The following is a 21,210-nucleotide window of genomic DNA, read 5'->3' on the forward strand; positions in this document are numbered from 1 at the left end:
GGCGTTCAGAGAACCTGCCAGGTGTTGAACCACCAAGGTAATGCCTTGATGTTCCAGCCATGTCCAGAGGCGCAGCGCCTCCCGACATAGGGTCCACAACCCCAACCCGCCCTGTTTGTTGCAATACCACATGGCGGTGGTGGTGTCCATGAACACCTGCACTACACTTTCCCGGATAGAGGGAAAGAATGCCTTCAGTGCAAGTCTGATCGCCCGCAGCTCCAGAAGGTTATTGAGCCGGGACTCCGCCGGAGACCAGAGCCCTCTGATCTACGCCTCTCCCATGTGGCCCCCCATCCCAAGAGGGACGCATCCATCACCACTGTGTGCTCCGGTTGGGGAAGGGAGAGTGATCTGCCACTGAGCCAATCGTGATTCGTGAGCCACCACTGCAACTGTCGTGCAGCGTCCTCCGAGATCTGGACGTGATCGGACAGATTGCCCTGATGCTGTGCCCACTGGAGCTTCAGGTCCCACTGCAGAGCCCGCGTATGCCATCTGGCATGTGTCACCAGCAGGATGCAGGAGGCCATCAGGCCCAGAAGCCGGAGGGTCATCCTGACTGACACCCGGGTTAGAGGCTGAAAGAGCGGAATCATAGCCAGAATATCCCGGACTCGCTGCTCGGGAGGATATACCCAAAACCGGGTCAAATCCAGAACCGCTCCGATGAAGGGGAGCTTCTGAGAGGGACTCATGTGCGACTTCGGCACATTGATGGAGAACCCCAGCAAATAACTAATGTCTCTTACAGATATATCGTTACACAAGTAGTAACTTGTGAGACAGAGTGCATCTTAGAGATGCCTTCTGAAACTCAACCAACTTCTAGCATCCCGTGTGAGTGGCTGCTTAGGCTGCCACCACCAGACATGTTTCTGGATCCCTGGGTCAAGAGCCTGCTGCTCTCGGTGGGCCTGAAACAATGCACATCCCTGGACGAGGTGCCAAGCCTCCTCCCCCAGGATGGGCAGAGTTCATTAAGGGGAAGCTTCAAAGGCAATACCGCCTTTGTGAGCCTCCCCAGACCATTTGTGCTTTCAACAACTGAGCCCCACTGGTTCTACCCCCCACTTTGGGCGGGAGAAACGGCGGAAAAAACAAGTGAGGGAAAGAGGTGTGCCCACCTCTGCCAGCTCCAACCCTCAGGTGGGAGATGCAAGGTGAAGCATAACTCAGTCCCCGCCATCTTGCATATGGGGAGACTCAGCCAACCAGGGAAAGGCTTACACCCCCTCCCACTGAAGGGTGGGGGGAGGGAGTGGGGGGGTGAGCTCTCCCCAGGGAAGGGACCCATTGGTCCCTACCTTTTACCTACCTGTAACTCCCCTAAATCTAGTATTTAGGGGTACCCCTGAACATTGCTTCCTCAGACGAGAAGAAACTACAAGAAGGACCGAACAGCCGTGCAGCAGCTAACAAGAGGAAGATGCCCACTGACTTGGCCCCAGCCCCACCGGCCTGTCTCCCCCCTCAAACCTGCTCCGGCAATATCGCTGTGTCCTGCAGCCAGCAACCCCGAAAACCCCGAAGGACCTGCCTGCCTTCAACCCCAGAGACTTTGTCTTCCGTGAACACCAGATTTGTTCACCTGCAACCTCTGGCCCCAGCCGGAAACAGCAAATCCGCACCACTCTGCACCCACGGCCCAAGCTAGAGTGCGCAAACACCACGAGGAGGTCCCCCCGGGGATTCTGACCCGAGATCAGACGACCCCATACCTGCCTCAAGCCTTCAGCTGACGCCTGCAACCAAAATCTAGAAGGTCCCCCCAACCACGACCAGGAGCTGGTAAGCAGATCCGACCCCAAAAGGCACCCCTGCACCCAATGCCCCACAGCCTCGTGTGCCCAAACAGACTGTACCTAACCAACCCATATCCTCCCAACTTACCTCTCGAAGTGGTGGTGGCACCCAGAAGACCTTCGTCCTCAAGCCTGCAGTGCCTTTGCTAACAGGAGGTTCCCCATCGAAAACAAGAGAGCGCCCGACGTAGAAACAGCACCCTGTACCTGGCCGCCCTAGTGCTGCCGAGGGTGCACCTTTGGTGTTACTTTGTTTCCCTATTTGCCATGAGCTAAAGTCCAGGAGCTTTGCTCCCACAGCCAAGTGGCCTGCTTTCCAGCAGCCACCAACCAGAGGCCCCCTACCCCCATTGGATAACATTGGGCCTCAGCACTCTGCACCCAGGCACCCTAGTGCCGCTGAGGGTGTAACAAGAGTGCATCCTTGACCCTGGGGGACCCCTGAGTCTACCCCAGAACCTCCACTCCCACTACCAAATCCTTACTGTAAAACCGATAACACTATTTTCCTCCATAGGATAACATTAACTGTTTGTTTTTCTTGGAAAAGTTTCTAATTGTGGATTTTGAAAACCTAACGAAATTCTTTAAAATTGCACTAACTAACAAAAATGATTTTACTTAACTGTTTACAGGAAATGTCCCAGAGTAGTATCCAGGTATACTACTTTGATTAAGAAAAGTAATCTCAAAAGTAACTTACCTATAATTTAGTGAAAAACTCATTCAAGTCTATGTACTGTTGTTACAAAGTATTGCATTTCTCTGGAACTATACTGTAAGTCCAAACAAAGTGCATTTACTATTAAAAATCCAAAGTTTACTACAACTATATTTAATGCAAAGTACTAAGCTTACTTGGTTCTAGAAAATAAAATAAAGTATATTTTTATACAAAATAAATTGGTCTGAGTTCAGTCTTTGATTGTGTGAATTCATTTGCTGACTGAGTGTGTACAACAAATGCTTAACACGGTCCTCTAATACTGCCTTACTGCTTGACCACACTACCACAAATAGAGTAAGGTCCTATCTAACTTTACCTCTGCCTACCTCTGGGGTTCCACTGGGCTCTGCGCACGCTGTACTTCACTTTGATATAGTATATACCAGCTTTCAACTCATAGCAAGCCCCCTGACCACTCCTAAGGGAACCCCTGGGCTCGTTACATGATGCATCTCATTTTGATATCCTGTAAAGAGCCAGCTTCCTACAGTGTCCCCCCAAGTTAACAAAGTGCTGTTCTCTGGACAGTCAAGTTCGCAGAGGGGCATTTTGCCCGCTCTGTCCTGCAGGACTTTCTAGTTTGAGTCCATCCATCGACCCACCTCCAAATTGCTACAGCTTTATCTATTCAGAAGGGGAGGAATATGCAGCTAGAATTCTCCATCAGGAAAAGTTACTTACCTTCAGTAACGCTCTTTTTGGTCTCAATGCTATCCAGCAGCAGATTCTTCACCAACCCTTCCAAACTCCCGGTTCTGTGATTGGACCTAATTAGTAAGATCACAAGTCTAGAAATCTGCACAGTAGTAACACTAGTTTGCTTTTGGTGCTCTGCATCTAGGACCATGGACACTCGAAAGCAAGTGACGTTGGTGCACAGGAGTGGCACCTATACAGGCTCCGCCAGTACAGAGCAGTGTGGGTGAGGAGCCGTATAGCGCCGCTGGCTACTCTGTACTGCTGAAAAGATTCTAGATCCAGTCTGATGCCTGGGAAATGTCCCAAACTTTAGCAATCTGTGTCTAGATAGTTTTTAGCAGAATAATGCAGGCAAGTCCTACAATGTCATGTCTTGGTGGTGTATAAGAAAGGGGTTCGGCTAATGGGCCAAAGTGGTCTAATTAAAACTTCAGATCAGCAGGATGGTCTAAATTGGAAGCCCATTGAGTGAACACTTGTGGCAAGGGCTCTTCAGGTCCACCAGAGCGGTCTTTATTGGAGGCTCCAGGTGACATAGTGTACTTTGTTTTGAAGACATTTGATGTGGGATGGGTAGTTTTCAGTTGAGGCGTATGAGATAGAACTGAATCCTTAAATCCTTTTCCAGAGATGTTTGGGAATGTTCTAGGGATGCCTTTACCCTTGCAGGTGTGCTGGGGTTTATATTGCAGTTCAGTCTCTATCGGCAGGATGGTCTGTAACTGGATGTGCATATCTGATAAAGACTTCTAGCTGCCGATCCCTTATCTTTGAATTTCCCAGGCAACAGTCATCCTGTGCCCTGGGCAGCCCCAACCTTTTTTACTGACTGATGCTGGTGGTAACTGATTTTGACTGACCCTGGGCTCTGCCTAACCAGGCCCAGTGCTGAGCTGAAAGGAACACATTAGAATACAGTTAAAACACCAGGGTACACTATGGTATGGTGGGGTACCCCTGTAATTGGCATGACCTACCCCATAAGCCCCCCGTATATAATAGGGCAGGGGATTGAAACTACCTAGAAGTCCCCAGTACCCTGAGGCATGGCAGTTTAGAGGCCAGCAGCTTTTTGCTGAAGCCGGAGGTCAGTTTAAAAGCAGCACTGGGTGCTAGGACTACTTTTAAACAGTAAATTGTGCCCAAACTCGACTTTAGTGGTAGGGGCACTTAAAAATTGAAAACCTACAATGTTTTGGCATATTACGGACCCCCAGGGTCTCCCCTAGGTATCCCAGGGGTAGGGGGTCAGTTATCTATAAAGTACACCCTTTTAAAATGAGTTTGTATATGCCTGGGTAAAGTGAAATTTCACATTTCACTCCCCACATTGTGTTAAAGTGCTGCTCAAATTCGACTTTGATGCTAGGAGCACTGGGTAAGGAGGATCTGCAATATTTCTGCAGATTCAGAACCCCTTAAGTCTCCTCTAGTTGCACAAGGGGTGGGGTTCCTGTAAAAAATTAGGGAAAACTGGCCCAAGTAATTTTCCCCATTGCAAATCCCATGGCCCATAGGTTAACCCCTTGCATGCTGATGACCGCCCCCAGCCGTCATGCACTACAGTGCTTGTGTGCTGATGACGGCTGGGGGCCGTCATGACCGCATCCGCGCTGAAATCTGCAGCACAGGAGCAGAATCGGCCCAGCATGGAAGGGGTTAACATGGCAGGGAGTTATTAAATAATAACTCCTGATAGGAAGGAGATAGAGCTACCTTTCAAACTCTTACTAGAATGGTAGGGAAAATCCAACACTATTATATTGTTTAATTTCTCTTAAAATTTACATTCAAGAAGTTATAAGACTTTCTTGTTTGTAAGTCCAAATTCATCCTTCCAGTGGTCTGCCCTGATTGGTCAGAGTTAAGTGGATTAGCCAGGCTGCTTTGAAGAGGTGATTAAGAACCCTTGGGGTTAACCAGCCCTGCTGGGAGGGCAGTGTGCTGGTCTATAGGAATGCCAGGCCGTGGGGTGGAGTCGTAAACCATGCTCTTCAAAGGCAGAGGGGAGGCCAGGGTTTCAGTTTCACTCTGACACTCGACCCAGAGTCGGGGCTAGGCTTAAGAAAGGTATGTGAAGATGGTAGGGGGAGAGTCCATGGAGATAAGCCATCCCAGGGGGTGTGTTTAGCCAGCTCTTACCTCCTTGCCGGAAAATCAGCCATTATGGATTTGGAAGATTGGTGCACTCTGGGACAAAATAATGCCACACTCTACAGCAGAGGTCTTCAATCTATGGGGCGCGACCCCCAGGGGGGTCGTGGAGTCATCAGAAGGGGGTCACGCATTCACCAGCCACATGTCTGCCTCGAATCCGAAACGTTTTGGATTAGAAATACTTGCATCTCAGGAGGCTCTATGATTGGAGGAGTATGTAAAATGAGCCAATCATAATGTGGCTATGTCATCATAACCTGTCCTCCAATCAGAGAGACTGCAGCATGCATATCTTGAAATGCCCGCAAACTTTGTCCATAAAGATGGACCAGAACCTTTGCAATGCAGCCCGTGCTTCGAGGGAGTTCTGCAATATTTCACACGTCACTGCTGCCTTCCTTGGCCATCCCTGCTTTCACCTCGTGTCCTTCTTTGTGGCTCGTTGCTGCCTCTTCATTAGGATCTCTTTGTTACTACGGGCCGATTTCCAAGGCAACCCAAAAGTTCACAGCTTAATTAGGTAACCTGCCTCTTCCCCGTTGCAGACATACACTAAAACTATCTTGCGCACACAAATAAATCCTTATTGTTTTCCCTGATTGAGCCATGAGGGGAATTGGGCAAAGGCTCCGGTTAATTTTTATTTTCTGTGTTATGTCCATTTTTATTTTTTCCTGCATGTGTGTCTATTTATTTATGCTGCCTGAACTCCGCGCCAGATTTAATTTATTGCTCCAGAGAAACACAATGGAAGAGAGAATGTTTGTCTTTAAACACAGCGCATAACCGTTTGAGGCTTGATGCTGCTGGCAATGGACATTCACAGTGAAATGCTTGGAAAGATGTTAACTATGCAAAATGAAGATATACATATATATTTTTTTACTTTTCAACTAAGCTTTTAGAGATTAACTTGTTTGTAAGATAAGTGCAGTGAATGGACTACTGAAGATGGCAAAGTTGATGTCTGAAACATCATTGCTTTTACATTTGTTTAAATATCACTGCAGAGAAAGATTCAGGCAGCATGGTTTAATAAAAGTGCCAATGCTCATGTTATTCGTCTGAACGGAGAATAGATTTTTTCAATAATTGAGAAAGCCAAATATTTTTACAGCATCAAAATATTTCATGGTAAAGCCTACACAATTCCAATATTATTAAACACAATTGGTTGTGCATTCTGCTCAAATAAGCAGCACCATAATGGAACGGCGTGGGTTTATGATGGTACTATTATGTTGCCTACTAAATTGTCTTAATTTGGAGCAGATTAGGATAAACCACATTACTTAATCAATCTCCCTACTGGCCTCCTTACAGCAAATTTTAACAAGCACTCAACTTTTCTTTAATTGATTTCTGCAGATCAAACATCTAGGTCTCACATGTGGCCTGGAAGCTGAAATGTACTTCAATATAAATTCCAGGGTTGGGCCAAAGGCTACAGTTCATTTTTATGACTTTCAAATGTTTATTTTCAGTGTGCTTTACATTTTCATTCTTGTAGCAACAGTTTAATATGATGCCTTTGTTCAACTACGGTTGCCACCATTTCCAAAGAAAAGTGCTGGTTATTTGTTCATGTGTAGAACTCTGGAAAGGCTTGGGCATGGTATTTCAAATTGAGCTATTTTAACATTGTTTGCATTTATTTTTAACATGGTGAATTAATGCATGGAATTGTGAACTAGTTCATATCAGCTTTACCAGACAGGGATGAGCAGTCGTGCTGGAAAGAATAAAGGGTGAAGACTGTGTACACCTTACATTCTGTGTGCCAGTAAGACATTTTCAACAAGATATCGTTGACACACTGCAGCAGTGAATTCTTTGTGAGTCTTCAGCTCATATAGAACACATGCTACCTTTAATCAACCAGGTACCGGGGAGGGGAGAAGGAGGAGACAACGGTGTGTGGTAAACAGCTGTCTGTATCATGTCAAGGCCAGACTCTCACAGAATCACCATGTGTGCTGATTTGGAGGCTACTCAGCTCCTTGTCGACAGCCTGTGTGATGTTGAATAATCCAATTTACCTCTCTGTTAGATTACCTGTGGTTGGTAGGTACCTCTGGGTACAATGAACGTCACCCACAAAAATGAAACCGGTGTCTTTTGACTTCCATCTCTAGATGAGTGTATTTTGCTACCTATCACAGCCTCTCTTCTGGCCCTCACCCTGCGAAGGCCTTCCCAAGACGAAGGCTCAGTTGAGCCAGTCTGACCGTGCAACATGTAGCCCTGCACCTGCACCGGATGTACGACATTTCAACGCGTTCCATTACAACGCGTGCTTTCACAACGCGTCCCTTACAACGCAAGTCGTTACCACGACTTGCGTTGGGGGCGCAGATTGAGAATAGTATAATTTACTATTCTAACACCAGTCCCCGTGGACACTAGGGAAGGTGTTGGAATAGTAAATATACTATTCTTAATCCACTAGCGCCCTCCAGCGCAAGTCGTGGTTACGAATTGCGTTGTAACGGACGTGTTGTGATAGCATTGCGGAGTAAAATCCACGTTGTAAAGGATGTTCCCCCTGCACCAAGTGCATGGGCACACGTGTTCACACTGGATGTCATTCTCCTTCCAGACACTAAGCCTCCCACTGTTCTGAACATATGGCTTGCAAAGTAGGACACTTCTAGGGGTACTGATGTGAAAGAGGTCATAGGTCACCTGCAAGGAAAAAGAGCTTCACCGTGAGCATAGGTAGTCTGCTTCAAGATGACCTTTGAGTATAGCCCAAGAACGCAAATCACAAGGGCATACCCCATAGCCGTACTTATACCACGTGAACATAATTATAGCCTAGGTGACTGGACACCCAGGCAGCCAGCCTCTTAGCATTTTCTTGTGGCCTTCTGAATTGATTGTTTATTCGGCCAAGATGGTTACCAAAAACCAAAACAAATAACAAAAACCAAAAGACCAGGAACCACAGTCACCCTTAAACCTTTGGTTTGCTAAACAATGTTTAATTCTATTTCCCCAGCGTAAAATGATTTTCCCTGGCAATTGGGGGCGCATTTAGTTGTCGATGATGGTGAGTACAAAGTTCTAGACATTTTGGTCAGGAGGGGGTCCTTATGCCTAAAAATGTTTTACAGGGGGGTCTCGGCATCAAAAAGTTTGAAGACCTCTGCTCTACAGGATGTGGTCATAACTATGAGGAGTTACCCTGCTCTCATTGGTCCGAAGTGACCTGGTGCTTGACCCAGAGAATTTTGAATACATATTTGAGAGGGGCAGAGCCCTCCAGATCTGCTGCTTGAAACTGAATGAAGCAAGAAGTGCCCTGCTGAGAAGTTTTGCTGTGCAAAGATTTATAAGGCCTGACCTCTGAAGACTGCACAAAGTGAAACTGCAGCCCTGTGGATTACATTGCTGACAAAGGACTCAAGAGTGGACTCCCTGCAACCTACAGGTTAATAGAAGTCACCAGGACAGCCCCACAAAGAATCCCCAGGCTGGAGTACCAGTGGATTTGTAAGGACCGCCCCACAAAGAATCCCCAGGCTGGAGTACCAGTGGATTTGTAAGGACCGCCCCACAAAGAATCCCCAGGCTGGAGTACCAGTGGATTTGTAAGGACCGCCCCACAAAGAATCCCCAGCATGGAGTACCAGTGGATTTGTAAGGACCGCCCACAAAGAATCCCAAGCATGGAGTACCAGTGGATTTGTAAGGACCGCCCACAAAGAATCCCCAGGCTGGAGTACCAGTGGATTTGTAAGGGTTTTGTTCAAGTGGATTGCGGAATTGAAGTTTCACACTTTCAAGGACCCTCTTGGAGATTCCAGGACCTTGGATTGTGTGTTGAATACTTTGGGACCTGCAAGCAGAACCTCAGGAAGGAGTTCTAATTGGACCCAGCCTGCTGGAGAAAGCGGCCCACTACAGTGGTGAGAAAATTCTTCAGAACAATTTCTAAAGTTGTGTCCCTGACAGAGAAAACGAAATGACTAAAAGGGGCACTGCTGGTTTCTAAGCACTAGAAGGTGACTAATCTTTAAAAATGCATATCTCTGGTTCCCTACAGTGGATTTTTTTCGTTGTGGTGTTATTTAAAAGATACAGATATTACCTATTTTTATAAATTGGTGCTGGATTTTTATTTTGTGTTGTCCTAATTATTTACTTAAATTGTGTTTTTAAATGCTTTACATACCTGTCCAGACCCTCCAGGATTTCGCGATTTCGAAATAGACACTTTTGTAAAAATGCCGCGATTTTTACAAAAGTGCCCGCGAAATCGGATCTTTTGTAAGCGCGATTTTTACCAAAGTGCCCGTGAAATCTGCAATGACAGATGATTTGTAAAGGGACTTTATATGGACTTCCCATTATTTTCTTCATATGTACAGGCCATTGGGCTGTAGATAAGATCTAGAGCCCTCTCCAACCAGGGTCCATAATGCCCTTTTATTGTGTGTTGAGATTGCGTGCGTTAGTTTGGCACATTCATTTACATGTTTATCCTGTTTTATTTCTGTAATTCTCCTCTAGAGCATGATCTTGGAGTTTTTAATTGCTTCTTCACATTTCATTGAAGGGATGTTTTAAGATGGGACGTAGTCATTTGGTGAATACACTTTGCATTACCTATTTCTTGATTGTTGGACTTTTGAAACGTGATTTTCTGTGCGTTCAATAATTTTGTGATCAAGATGGAATGCTCGCTAGGACGTTTTGCTAAGTATGGATCCAGTTGTTGCTAAACATGAAATAGCACTGTGCACATTCATGGTGGGACTTAGTGGACAGAGCTCATTGCTTACATTTGAGGCTTTGTTCTTGTGTGGAGTTCCGTTTGAGCTTTTTTTTTTTTTTTTTTTTTAAAACCTTTATTGAATCACCAAAGCATACAGACACGGGCCTACAACCGACTTGGCCGGCCTCAAAATCAATGTGTAGCACACATGTAACAATAGAACGGCTCAGGAGTCTCTAGAGAAAAACCAGCCAGAGGTCAAAATGACACATATGAAAAGGTGACCGTCGAGCACAGGATAAATCAGGTTAATTTTAAAGTTTATAAATGAAAAAAAGCAGTCGACATGCGATCCGCAGTAAGCAAAGAGGGGGCTATGAACCCAACATATTATCAACAATGCAAAGAGTCGCAATCGGAGGATTAGCTGAAAAATACGCTAGCAGGATAAATCGCACGCAAATCAAATAAAGGTCAGAAGGCCATGAAATAACATCCAGAGGGCAAATTATCGAGCAACACAGGATAGTGACATGGTGAACTCCAGCGATGCCGGCAACAATAAATCAGGTTAGACGATCAGAATTGACAGCAGTTTTACAGGATGTGGAAGGAGTCCAGATCAAATAAAATTGAAGAATCAGAGTAAATGCAACATTACGACATCATTCACTGTGCTGTGCACATGTAGGGACAATAGCCGTCAATTCAGCGCATCAATGAGAACACAACAAGAGGATACAAGTCCGAGAGCAGTCCATCGAGGCACAATAACCCACCCACTAAGCGATTAATATGAACAGGATCCTGCAACAAAAAGGGACACAAATAATCATCCACTCGAGGAACCTAAACCCCCGACTCCAACTAAAAGTTATAAAGGAAGTGTTATTAAGAAAGAAGGAAAGAAGAAGAAAGAAAAAGCGGGCCATAGAGACAGAGAAACAAAAAAACACACCCCACCCAGCATGCAGCGGAAGGCCACGGCCCCCCCCCCATAGGCATGCCTGTCGCCCTAGAAAACCCGAAAAAGGGAAAAACAGGAGGAGGGCCCTAGCTCCGGCCCCAGACACGCCCCCACCTACCCATCCTGACGAACAAAGAGCCCACCATAATGGAGGGCAAACAACAATGTAGAATCATCCCGGGCACTCAAAGTCGCACCCACAAGCTACGTTACAGTCCGGCATCAGAACATCCAATAAGTATGTAAAAAGTCCAGATTCAGCCTTGTCCAGTCCGGGTCGAGGTAATAAGGCGCCGCACGGTGTAGGGAAGCAGATGCGATGCGTCCACAGTCACTTTTGGAGCCAATGTAGCAGCAAGGAGACGGAAAGAAGACAATGTGATTGCGCAGCTCCAGAACACACTAGCCATCGCAAAAACAAAGTAAGGACGGTCAGGAGCAATAACAGCCGATTGGCGGGTGAGAACATCCGCAAGCACAGAAGCTCGGCTGCAGGCCCCACCAAATCCACAATCTGACTGCACCCAGTTCAGGGGGTCCTCAGCGCCAACACACCAGGAGATGTCGGGCTCTGGACCAGCCGTCTGGCCGTCCGCCATTGGACACAGCGCCACTATCTGCAAGTCATCACCGTGTAGTAAGCGACTCCTCAATTCGGAATGCAAATCTGCGAGGGCCAGTAGGACATCTCGCGTTGTGAGTTCCATCGCCCCAGTACCGGTCAGTGTGGTGAGCCGCTCTCGCCAGGTACCCCAGAGCAGGAAAAGAAGCAAGCCCCACCGGCCGCCAGGAAATCAATCGCCGTCCACCACGCACCAGCAGATCTCAACCGGCACATACGGGAACAGAAAACACCCACCGCGTTGCAAAGCACTCGCCGGGCATCACCGAATGCTCACTCAGAGCAACACTGTAGGGGTATCCATCGGTCGCCGGCAGTGCATGGGGTGGGGCGAAGCCGGTTCGTATGTCGGCAGGCGCAGCCGAGTGTGCGACCAGTGGCAGGCAAATGCACAATTCGTTGTTGGGTTGCTCTGGGGTGTCAGTGCAATCCCCGATCTGCCGTCTCTGGCCGCTCCAATCGAAAGTCCCGGTCCGGATCACCGGGCGAAGATCTCTCGGGCCGCTGTTGTGCAGCCGTGCACCGGCTGCAGCGTCACGCAAGGTCCCGGCCCGGTCAGTGCCAGGGCCGGAAAGTTTGGGGCGATGGATCTCGGCCGTCAGGAATAGGTGTCGTGTCGGAGTGATATCGCCGCACTCCAGAGATATTCAGCCGGATTTGGCCGCAATCGGGATGCAGGATCAGTGCCAGGATGGGGCGAAAGGCGAGGGCGAGCGGCGGAGCCGGGCGTCTATGCGGCCATCCCGTTTGAGCTTTTTTAAATTTTCAACTGTCATACAATTATTATTTGAAGTTTTCCTTTATTCTAGTTGGTCTAGTTTTATATTTGAAGACAGTACATGCCTGCATGTTTTTACTTCTTACTGTCACAGCATGCCTGTTTCTGGCTCTGTAGAGTGCCCACGTGTTTCGGTCTAGTTTGAGCTCTTCAGAGGTATGGCTTTGTCCAGACACAAGGGAGCATCCAGTATAAGTCAAGATAATACACTCAGAACCTATACTAAAGCAAATGAAGGATTGCATTTTCAAGGGAGAACAGCCTTCACCTTTGGGCTGCTTCCTCTGTTCCATATCCCAGGCTGCCTATTTCAAAGCGGATTACTCTGCTAAAACAGTTTCCATTGATGTAAGGCTGAGAATGAATGATTATGAGTACAATAAAGTGCCGCAAAAATGCCGCTAAATTTCCATATTTGTGCAGCTAAATTTCCATATTTGTATCGCTAAATTTGCTAACCCATGCCGCTATATCCTGGGGGGGTCTGCCTGTCTTTGAAGTTAAGCCTGTCTGCTCGCAGCCACGTTACCAAGGGCTGAGCATAGGAATAATTTTCTAAGACCAAGGCTGAGTCATACCACGTGTTAGTGGCCTTTTTGCCAGTAGCAGACCAACATTTGCCCCTTCCAATAACCCACTTTCCAATAAATACCCATTGCACGTGATGTCTGGTGGCTCCATTCAGCTCCGCGTGTCGTCCATGATGTCTTTAGCGTCGGTTATGTTGCTTTGCCTACATAGCCGCCACCCAGGTGCGGATGTCAGTTCTTTACTTTCCGTGCCAGTTAATGCTCGCTCCACCTACAGTGGCTACCAATGCTGCGGTGGTTAAGCTGGCAGCTGAGGTCCTTGGACTGGACCTGCCCTCAGTGCAGGTCAGGACTAATCTCCTGACCGAAGTGCTTCAACCTGGGGCTTCCACCTCTGAACCCCTTTTGCCCTTTAGTGAGGCACTTACGGACGTCCTACTAGGAACTTGATCCAAGCCTAGCGCAGGGACTCCTGTAAACAGGACGATTGCACGCCAGCACCGGGCAACCCAAAGTTCCTCAGCCAACACCACACCACAGAAAGTTTGGTGGTGCAGGCCTCTACTTCCTAGGGCACATTCCCTTCCGCCCCTCCGGATAGGGATTCCAAGAGACTGGACTCTTTGGGAAATAAGTTGTATTCTTCCTCCAGTCTGGCATTGCGGTCGGTGAATACTGCATGCTTATTGGACCATTTCTCCCACTCTCTCTGGGAGATGGTTCCACAAATGCTGCCACAAGTCCTGGAGGAGGCCTGTGCTGTGCTCTCCCAGGCTGTCAAGGATGGCAGGGATACAGCAAAATTCACCATTCGGTGTGGTTTGGATAATACAGATTCGCTGGGCAGGTCTATTACATTGACAGTGGCCTTGAGGCGCCATGCCTGGTTTTGTACAACTGTCTTCTCGGGGGATGTCCAAGACAATTTGATAAACATACCTTTTGATGGAGGCTGCCTTTTTGGGGGAAATGCTGACTCTGCTCTGGTCAAGTTCAAGACTCTAGCTACAGCCAGATCCTTGGGCCTCTACTCGTAGCCAGTCTTCCTTTTGCAGCAACAGAAGGGGTTTCCAGCCGCGTCAGCCCTATCCTAGCCACCGTCTTGCACAGACTGACCGAGCCCCACTTGGACGTTGTAAATTCTGTCCTCGGAATGGAGCTCAGAAGTTGTCCGAAGTGGGTCTTGCCGATCGTGCAGGAGGGCTATTCATCTCTTCCTTTCTTTTCTTTTCCTCCTCCTATTCTGCCAAGTCATGAACGGCTGGCGGAGGATCACTTAAAACTGCTCCTGGAGTAAGTTACTGCTCTTTTGGCCAAAGAAGCTATAGAAATGGTTCCAGTTTCAGAAGTAGGCCGTTGCTGTTATTCCCGCAACGTTCTAATTTCGAAGAACAAGGGTCTTTGGCCCATTTTGGATCTTCGGACCGTCAATCTCTTCCTCAAAAAGGAGAAATTCTAAATGCTCTCATTGGCTCTGGATCGCAGCGCTGGACCTGCAGGATACCTATTTTCCCATTCCCATCTTGGTGGGCCACAGGTGTTACCTACGGTTCAAGGTAGGCCACAAGCACTTTAGTTTACAGTGATCCCCTTCGGCCGTACCAGTGCCCCTCGGGTGTTCACCAAGGTGATGGTGGTGGTTGCAGCTCATCTGCGCAGGTTATGGGTGTCAGTCTTCCCCTGCCTCGATGACTGGCTGTTGAAGGCGTCTTTGCCTCAGGCAGTTGTCTCCCACCTTCAGACTATGGCGTACTTCCTGCATTCGCTAGGGCTCTCTTAAAAGTGCCGTAGTCCCACCTGACTCCTTCTCAGACGCTCCCTTTCATCGGAGCTGTTCGGGACTCAGTGCAGTTTTGGGCTTATCCTGCCGAGCAGCGAGTCCAGGATATTCAGGTTATGATTCGGATATTTCAGACTCTATCCTGGATTTCGGTGAGGTTGACTGAGGCTTTTGGGCCTCATGGCCTCCTGCATCCTGTTGGTAAGACACACGAGATGGCGTATGCGGGCTCTGCAGTGGGACTTGACGTTCCAATGGGCACAGCATCAGGGAAATATCACCAACATGGTTCAGATCTTGGAAGGAAGTCCGAAGGATCTGAAATGGTGGTTAACGTACGAGATTGGGTCAAAGGCAGACCTCTCACTTACCCAACTGGATTTCACAATCGTGACTGATGCATCACTTCTGGGATGGGGCGGCCACTTGGGAGAGATGGAGATCAGGTGTCACTGGTCTCCGGAGGAGTCGGGGCTTCACATAAATGTGTTGGAGCTCCGAGCGATTCGCTTGGCATTGAAAGCATTTCTTTCCTCTGTCAAGGGGAAGTTGGTGCAGGTGTTCACGGACAACACTACCGCCATGTGGTACTGCAACAAGCAGGGTGGGGTCATGGACCCTTTGTCGAGAGGCCCTGCGTCTCTGGACGTGGCTGGAACATCAGGGCATATCCCTGGTGGTTCAACAGCTTGCAGGTTCCCTGAACGCCAGGTCAGACTATCTCAGCCGTCAAAAGCCTAGCGGATCACGAATGGCGTCTCCAGTCAGAGGTGACCTTAACGTCTCTTTCAGCAGTGGGGTGAACCTTGGTTAGATTGTTCGCCTCTGAAGAGAACTCGCAATGTCAGCAGTACTGCGCGCTGGAGTTTCCAAGGCGGCTTTCGCTCAGCCATGCGTTTTGACGTGAGTGGAGTGCTGGCCTGTTGTACGCCTTTCCGCCCATACCACTTCTGCCCAGGGTTCTGATGAAGGTCAGAAATGACGGGGCCCAAGTCATCCTTGTGGCGCCGGACTAGGCAAGTAGAGTCTGGTATCCATTGCATCTGAGCATGAGTCGATCCTCCGATCATGCTGCCCCTTCGGGAGGATCTTCTGTCACAGGGGAGGGTTCTCCACCCGAACCTATCAACTCTGTCTCCATGCGTGGAGATTGAGCGGCGGCAGTTGATGGCTTTTGACCTTCCTCTCGAAGTCTGTAATGTTATTCTGGCGGCCAGGCGGCCCTCCACTAAGTCGGTATATGCCTGCTGTTGGCAGAAATGTGTATTATACTGTACAGAAAGGTCTATTAACCCTCTTTCTGCTGTCCTTTTATTCATTCTGACCCTTGCCCAGCAGGGCTCTGCCTTGGGTTCACTTGGGGGGTTACTTTTCGAGCTCTCTGCTTTTTTACGGCTGCCAGACCACCCTTCTCTTTAAATCTCCTATTGTAAATAGATTTCTGAAAGGGCTGGTTCACTTGTTTCCACCAGTGCCCTTTATTATGCCACAATGGGACCTTAATTTGGTTCTCGTGTATTTGATGTGCGCTCCTTTTGAGCCTTTACACCAGAGCTTTCCAAACTGTGTGTCCCAACACAGTACTGTGTCGCCTGCAAAGGGTGGGTGTGTCGCCATAAGTGTGGCAGGGTATGCTCAGACGTGAGTCCCTTGCTCACTTTGCCACTGGATTCAAGCAAGCCGGTCTGAAGACGGCTGTAATGCCAGAAACCGGTCCTCGGAAGCTTGTTTCCGGTCCAGGGAAGACATGGCATGGCAGTTCGGGCTGGACTGTTCCCATGAGGCACAGGGTCAGACTGATTTGCATATAGCCATGTCTGAACTGGGATGGCAGAGTGGGCTAAAGAACGGTGATGGATTAAACCCAGATCTGTTGACTGGGTGTGAGTGCTTGATTGGTTCAGATGCTCCGTCCATCACCACCCCCTTTTGTACCGCAGGATGACACCGGTATTTATGGGCACTTAGCACATAACTGCTGGTAATTAAGAGGCATTAAGCTGTGCTTTAAGGACTCTGCCGGCGACGTCATTCACCCACTCTCCCCTGGTCTCTGTTGAAAACACCTGATTGTCTGATAAAACACACCCCCCCTCGCGCCGACGAGAAACAGAGCTGGCATGTGGGGGACCATGAGTCATTCAAATACTTTCGGCGAAATTAGAGAAATTTAAATACAAAACACTGTTAGAGTGCAAAGTGCCAGGCTTTCTACACAGGAGGGCACGCGACCAGCTCGTCTGTGCAAAGCTTATGTCTGCTCTGTGTATGGAAAAGAAAAAGAATTCCAACAATATATTCTGCAGGAAGCGAAAAAAAATAAAAAAAAATGTAACAAATATTGTTAGCTTTTTAATAGAACTGTCCGTGTCCTCGTTCCCCACCGGGTCAATTTGTTTTATTTTATTCTTAAAAAAAATATCTTGGTCTGTAAAGAAATGCGTTGGCATGTTCCCATCTAACCGACATACCCCTTCTGTCTACTGTCTGGAATAGACAGAGGGAGGAGGGCGACAGAGGGAGGAGGGCGACAGAGGGAGGAGGGCGACAGAGGGAGGAGGGCGACAGAGGGAGGAGGGCGACAGAGGGAGGAGGGCGACAGGGGGAGGAGGGCGACAGGGGGAAGGGGGCGACAGGGGGAAGGGGGCGACAGGGGGAAGGGGGCGACAGGGGGAAGGGGGCGACAGGGGGAAGGGGGCGACAGAAGGGGGGGCACAGAGGGGGGCTGACAGAGGGGGGCTGACAGAGGGGGGAGGGGAAGAGAGAGAGAGGGAGATAGACAGAGTGAGTGAGAACCCCCCCGAGCCCCGCCTTAGGTGGTTCGGGCTCGCTCGCTACGATCGCTCGCTACACTGCCTTACCGTGTCCCAAAATTATGCATCTCCAAAAAGTGTCACCAACATGAAAAGTTTGGAAAGCTGTGCTTTACACAATTGTGCCCTCCTGCTGTTGACCATCAAAACAACCTTCTTAGTGGCGATAACATCAGTCCGGAGGGGGAGTGAGGTACTGGTCTTATTCAGCTCGCCTCCTTATCTTATGTCCTTTCAGGACAAGGTGGTGCTTCGCACCAGGGCATCTTTTTTACCAAAGGTTATGACCCCATTCCATCTGGGTCAGTCCACCACTTTGCCCACCTTCTTTGCTCCCCACTTCCCTCTAAGGAAGAGGAGCGTCTCCATCGCTGGACACAAAGAGCGTTGTCGTTCTACCTTGACCGCATTAGAGTTCTGGGTGAATGACCAACTCTTTGTGTGGTACGTGGGAGTAAAGAAAACAAAGGCAGTGCAAAAAAGGACCATCTCGCTGGGTTGTTCTCTGCATGAAAATATGTTAAGCCTTGGCGAAGAAGCAGCCCCCTGAGTGATTAAGGGCCCATTCCACCAAGGGAAAAGCTGCGACTACGGCCTTGGCATGGGGTTTCCTAGTCCAAAACATCGGTCAGGCAGCGACGTGGGCATTATTGCACACGTTCGCGAAACATTGCCTTGATGGTCAAGTGCACAGGGACAGGCACTCTGCCCGCTCAGTCCTGCAAGACTTTTTAGTCTAGTCCATGAGTCCGCAACCCACCGCTGGTATGGTATTGCTTGGGTATCTGATTCAAAGGTAAGGAATCTGCAGCTAGAAGTCTATCAGATAAACAAGTTACTTACCTTCAATAACACATTATCTGGTAGAGACTCTATCTAGCTGCAGATTCCTTACAGCCCCACCCATGCCTCCCTGCTTTATGGACTGATGTAGTACATTTAAGGCTACTCCCCTTTCAGGGCCCTAGTTTTGCACACATTTATGTCGGTCACTTCGTGGCTCTGCACTTCTGGCTTGGAAAAACGAAAAGTACCGACGTCCGCGAGCCTGGGTGGCGCCTATGTAGGCACCGGGTCGTCATACACGACGTCATCTACATGCGGAGCCGAATGGAGCCACCCGTTGTCGCGCGCAAGGGTTATTGCTCAGCAAAAGTTTCTGGATCCAGCCTGACGCCTGGGAAATTCAGGGGTAAGTAATCTGCAGCTAGATAGTCTCTACCAGATAATGCGTTACCGAAGGTAGGTAACTTATTCGATTTGTGTAATGACCCCTTTTCAGTTCCCATGTGGTTTGAAATGCAGGCTGTTTGGCCTAGCTGGATGATCTGTTAAAGAACCGTCTCACTTGGAAGCAGAAGTTGTTTGTATTTGAGAGCTATTTTCCTTTGTTTGCTGTTTGTGTACCAACTGTCACCATTTCTCTCCAGGGGAAACATCTTGGATTTAACCACTGAGGTGAAGGAGCAAGGTCGTGACAACATCTCAGAAGACGAGGAGTGTTTTGGAAAAGAAAGTCAAGGTAGGGTCAGTCACTGATTGTATATTCCTTGCATCTTTTACTCTTAGACACAATATTATGGCTAACATTAGGAGGTACAGTTAGTAGAGGATGGTACTTTCATCCATTTTTAGAACCGTAGAAAGCCCCTACAGAAAACTGATGATTGAAAGCATTTTCTGTAGCCAAGATTGGGTGTCTTAGTTTATGCTTTTCAGAAGCACCATATATTGATTCTCCAACCATCCCAGATCTGGTGTTTTTTGACCAGACAGATTGCAGGGGCAGGTGAGGGATGAGGGGTGAGGGGTGAGGGGTGAAGGTGATCGACTTCTTTTATAGGTGGTACTCTGTCACATTGTCTAAGGGAAGGGTTATTTTTATTTTTTTATTGCAATGGTCTTTAAACATTCTTTATTTTCCTTCTTTGTCCTTCATAGTGTGATTTAGCAGTACGGTGTTTGCCGCAGGTATTTCTTCTCAAAATTCAGCCTACATCTCTGAAGAGCAGCTTTCTTGCATTGATGAAGACAGAACCTGGTCTTTTTATGACCTAGTTTTGCTTAGTTAAGAGGTGCCCAGTTCCAGGGTTCAAGTCAAGAAGTACTTTTGAAAAGACTATTATTACCAGTGAGAGGTTCGGCACCCCGTTGTGGGGCTCTGTTCTCAAATATTTCTGGGCACACTATCTTGTGAGCACTTTGAGAGAGGAGTGTCCCAAGATTTAGGAATTGGTCTGTACCGGGTGACCTTTTCTTCCAGGCCGAGGCGAAAAAGGGCCCAAGCCCACTGCCAGACTTCCAAAACAGATTCTCTCCAGGAACTCGCTTAATTGCCTTCGAGTTTGTGCCAGTCTCTATCTAGGGTTCCCTAACCAAAGCATTTTTACACAGTGCTTCTTGTGTCCAGTGTTGCTGCCTCATTGTTTTACAATACAAGATGTACTGTCTTTTTGCTCTACTTGAAAGGAGAGTGGTATCCTTCCCCAGAATCTTTATAGTCATCTTCCATCTGAGTGTATGTGGTCCGACTACAATATCATAAACAAATAGGGTATTGTGACCCTCACTAAGTGTCAAACTATGGACCTGACCTCCACCAGAAAGGCTTTCAGTGTCCTGCCTTAGGAGCATCTGTTTGACCCAACTGAGAGAAGTGACTCGTCTACAAGAACAAAGGGCATGTGAGCAGCACATAGGTATGAATGCGTGCAAGTGTCTTCTCCTTAAGCAGCAACCAACCTTTCTGGTCCACCTCCTATCACAGGTGCTGCATCACACACCTCCTCCAAAGCTGTTGCCTAAAACAATCCTGCCCTTTTCACTCTGCAATGAAAATGTGTATGTGTTCTTTAAACTTGACTCAGTGAGGTAAATTCAGCAACAAGTAGCCATATCCCTGATCCTGAGAATGAACTTCACTGCTACATCCTAATTTAAGGAAGTGAGTGAAAGCCCCCTTGAAGATCAAGTGCAGAATCTTGATTGAAATGAGCAGCTCTCCAGTAGGGACCTAGTGGTGAATAATTTGTCAACCGCGATTGTTATATTCAAACGGAGAACCATCTGAAGTTCCATTGTAGCTTTAACTCTAACACTCAGATCTGTATATCCTAGACTGCCCCCAACTTACTTGGGTGACTGACGTCACGCACTTGTAAGGAACATATCTTGGCACTGAATACCAAAGTCATCTTTTTGGGCCTATATTTCTATTTAGTCCCCCATTGCGAGCCATGCCGTTAGTCCCTAGCTAACCAAATCCGCAGTTGAAACTGGTACTGCCTGACATTTGGATCTTTTGAAGCTGAGCCATGTTTGAGTCTCACTTGTTGTATATTATGCTAGGCCTCTTTTAAATGCATTGCTTTTGTTGATCTTACACTTTTAACCTTAAGTTGATTTTGTTTGTTTAATCTCATTTGTATTTGTCTGTTTTCTTAATGGTTCTTTTTTCCCCACAGGGACACTTGAAAAAATACACAAACTTATATTACAGGTCATATGGTCCCTGATTTTGAATAGGGACCATTTGACATGTAGTAAAAGGGATCAGTCTTCCAGTCTAAGGATGTGACCTTGTCATGATCCAGACCTTTAGTTGTATCACAG

The 21,210-nt window shown here is 47.9% G+C and overlaps 1 protein-coding gene across 1 annotated transcript in view; it reads left to right on the top strand.

Moving 5' to 3' along the window:
* BAZ1A (bromodomain adjacent to zinc finger domain 1A) overlaps positions 1-21,210 on the top strand; it is a 296,099-nt gene that overhangs the window by 151,721 nt on the left and 123,168 nt on the right. The window contains exon 16 of the mRNA XM_078659379.1: positions 19,029-19,120. Within this exon, the coding sequence (XP_078515505.1) occupies positions 19,029-19,120 (92 nt within the window). The remainder of the gene's footprint in view (positions 1-19,028; positions 19,121-21,210) is intronic.

The sequence above is a fragment of the Lissotriton helveticus genome, chromosome 9, assembly GCF_964261635.1.
Source record: "Lissotriton helveticus chromosome 9, aLisHel1.1, whole genome shotgun sequence".
NCBI lineage: Eukaryota > Metazoa > Chordata > Amphibia > Caudata > Salamandridae > Lissotriton > Lissotriton helveticus.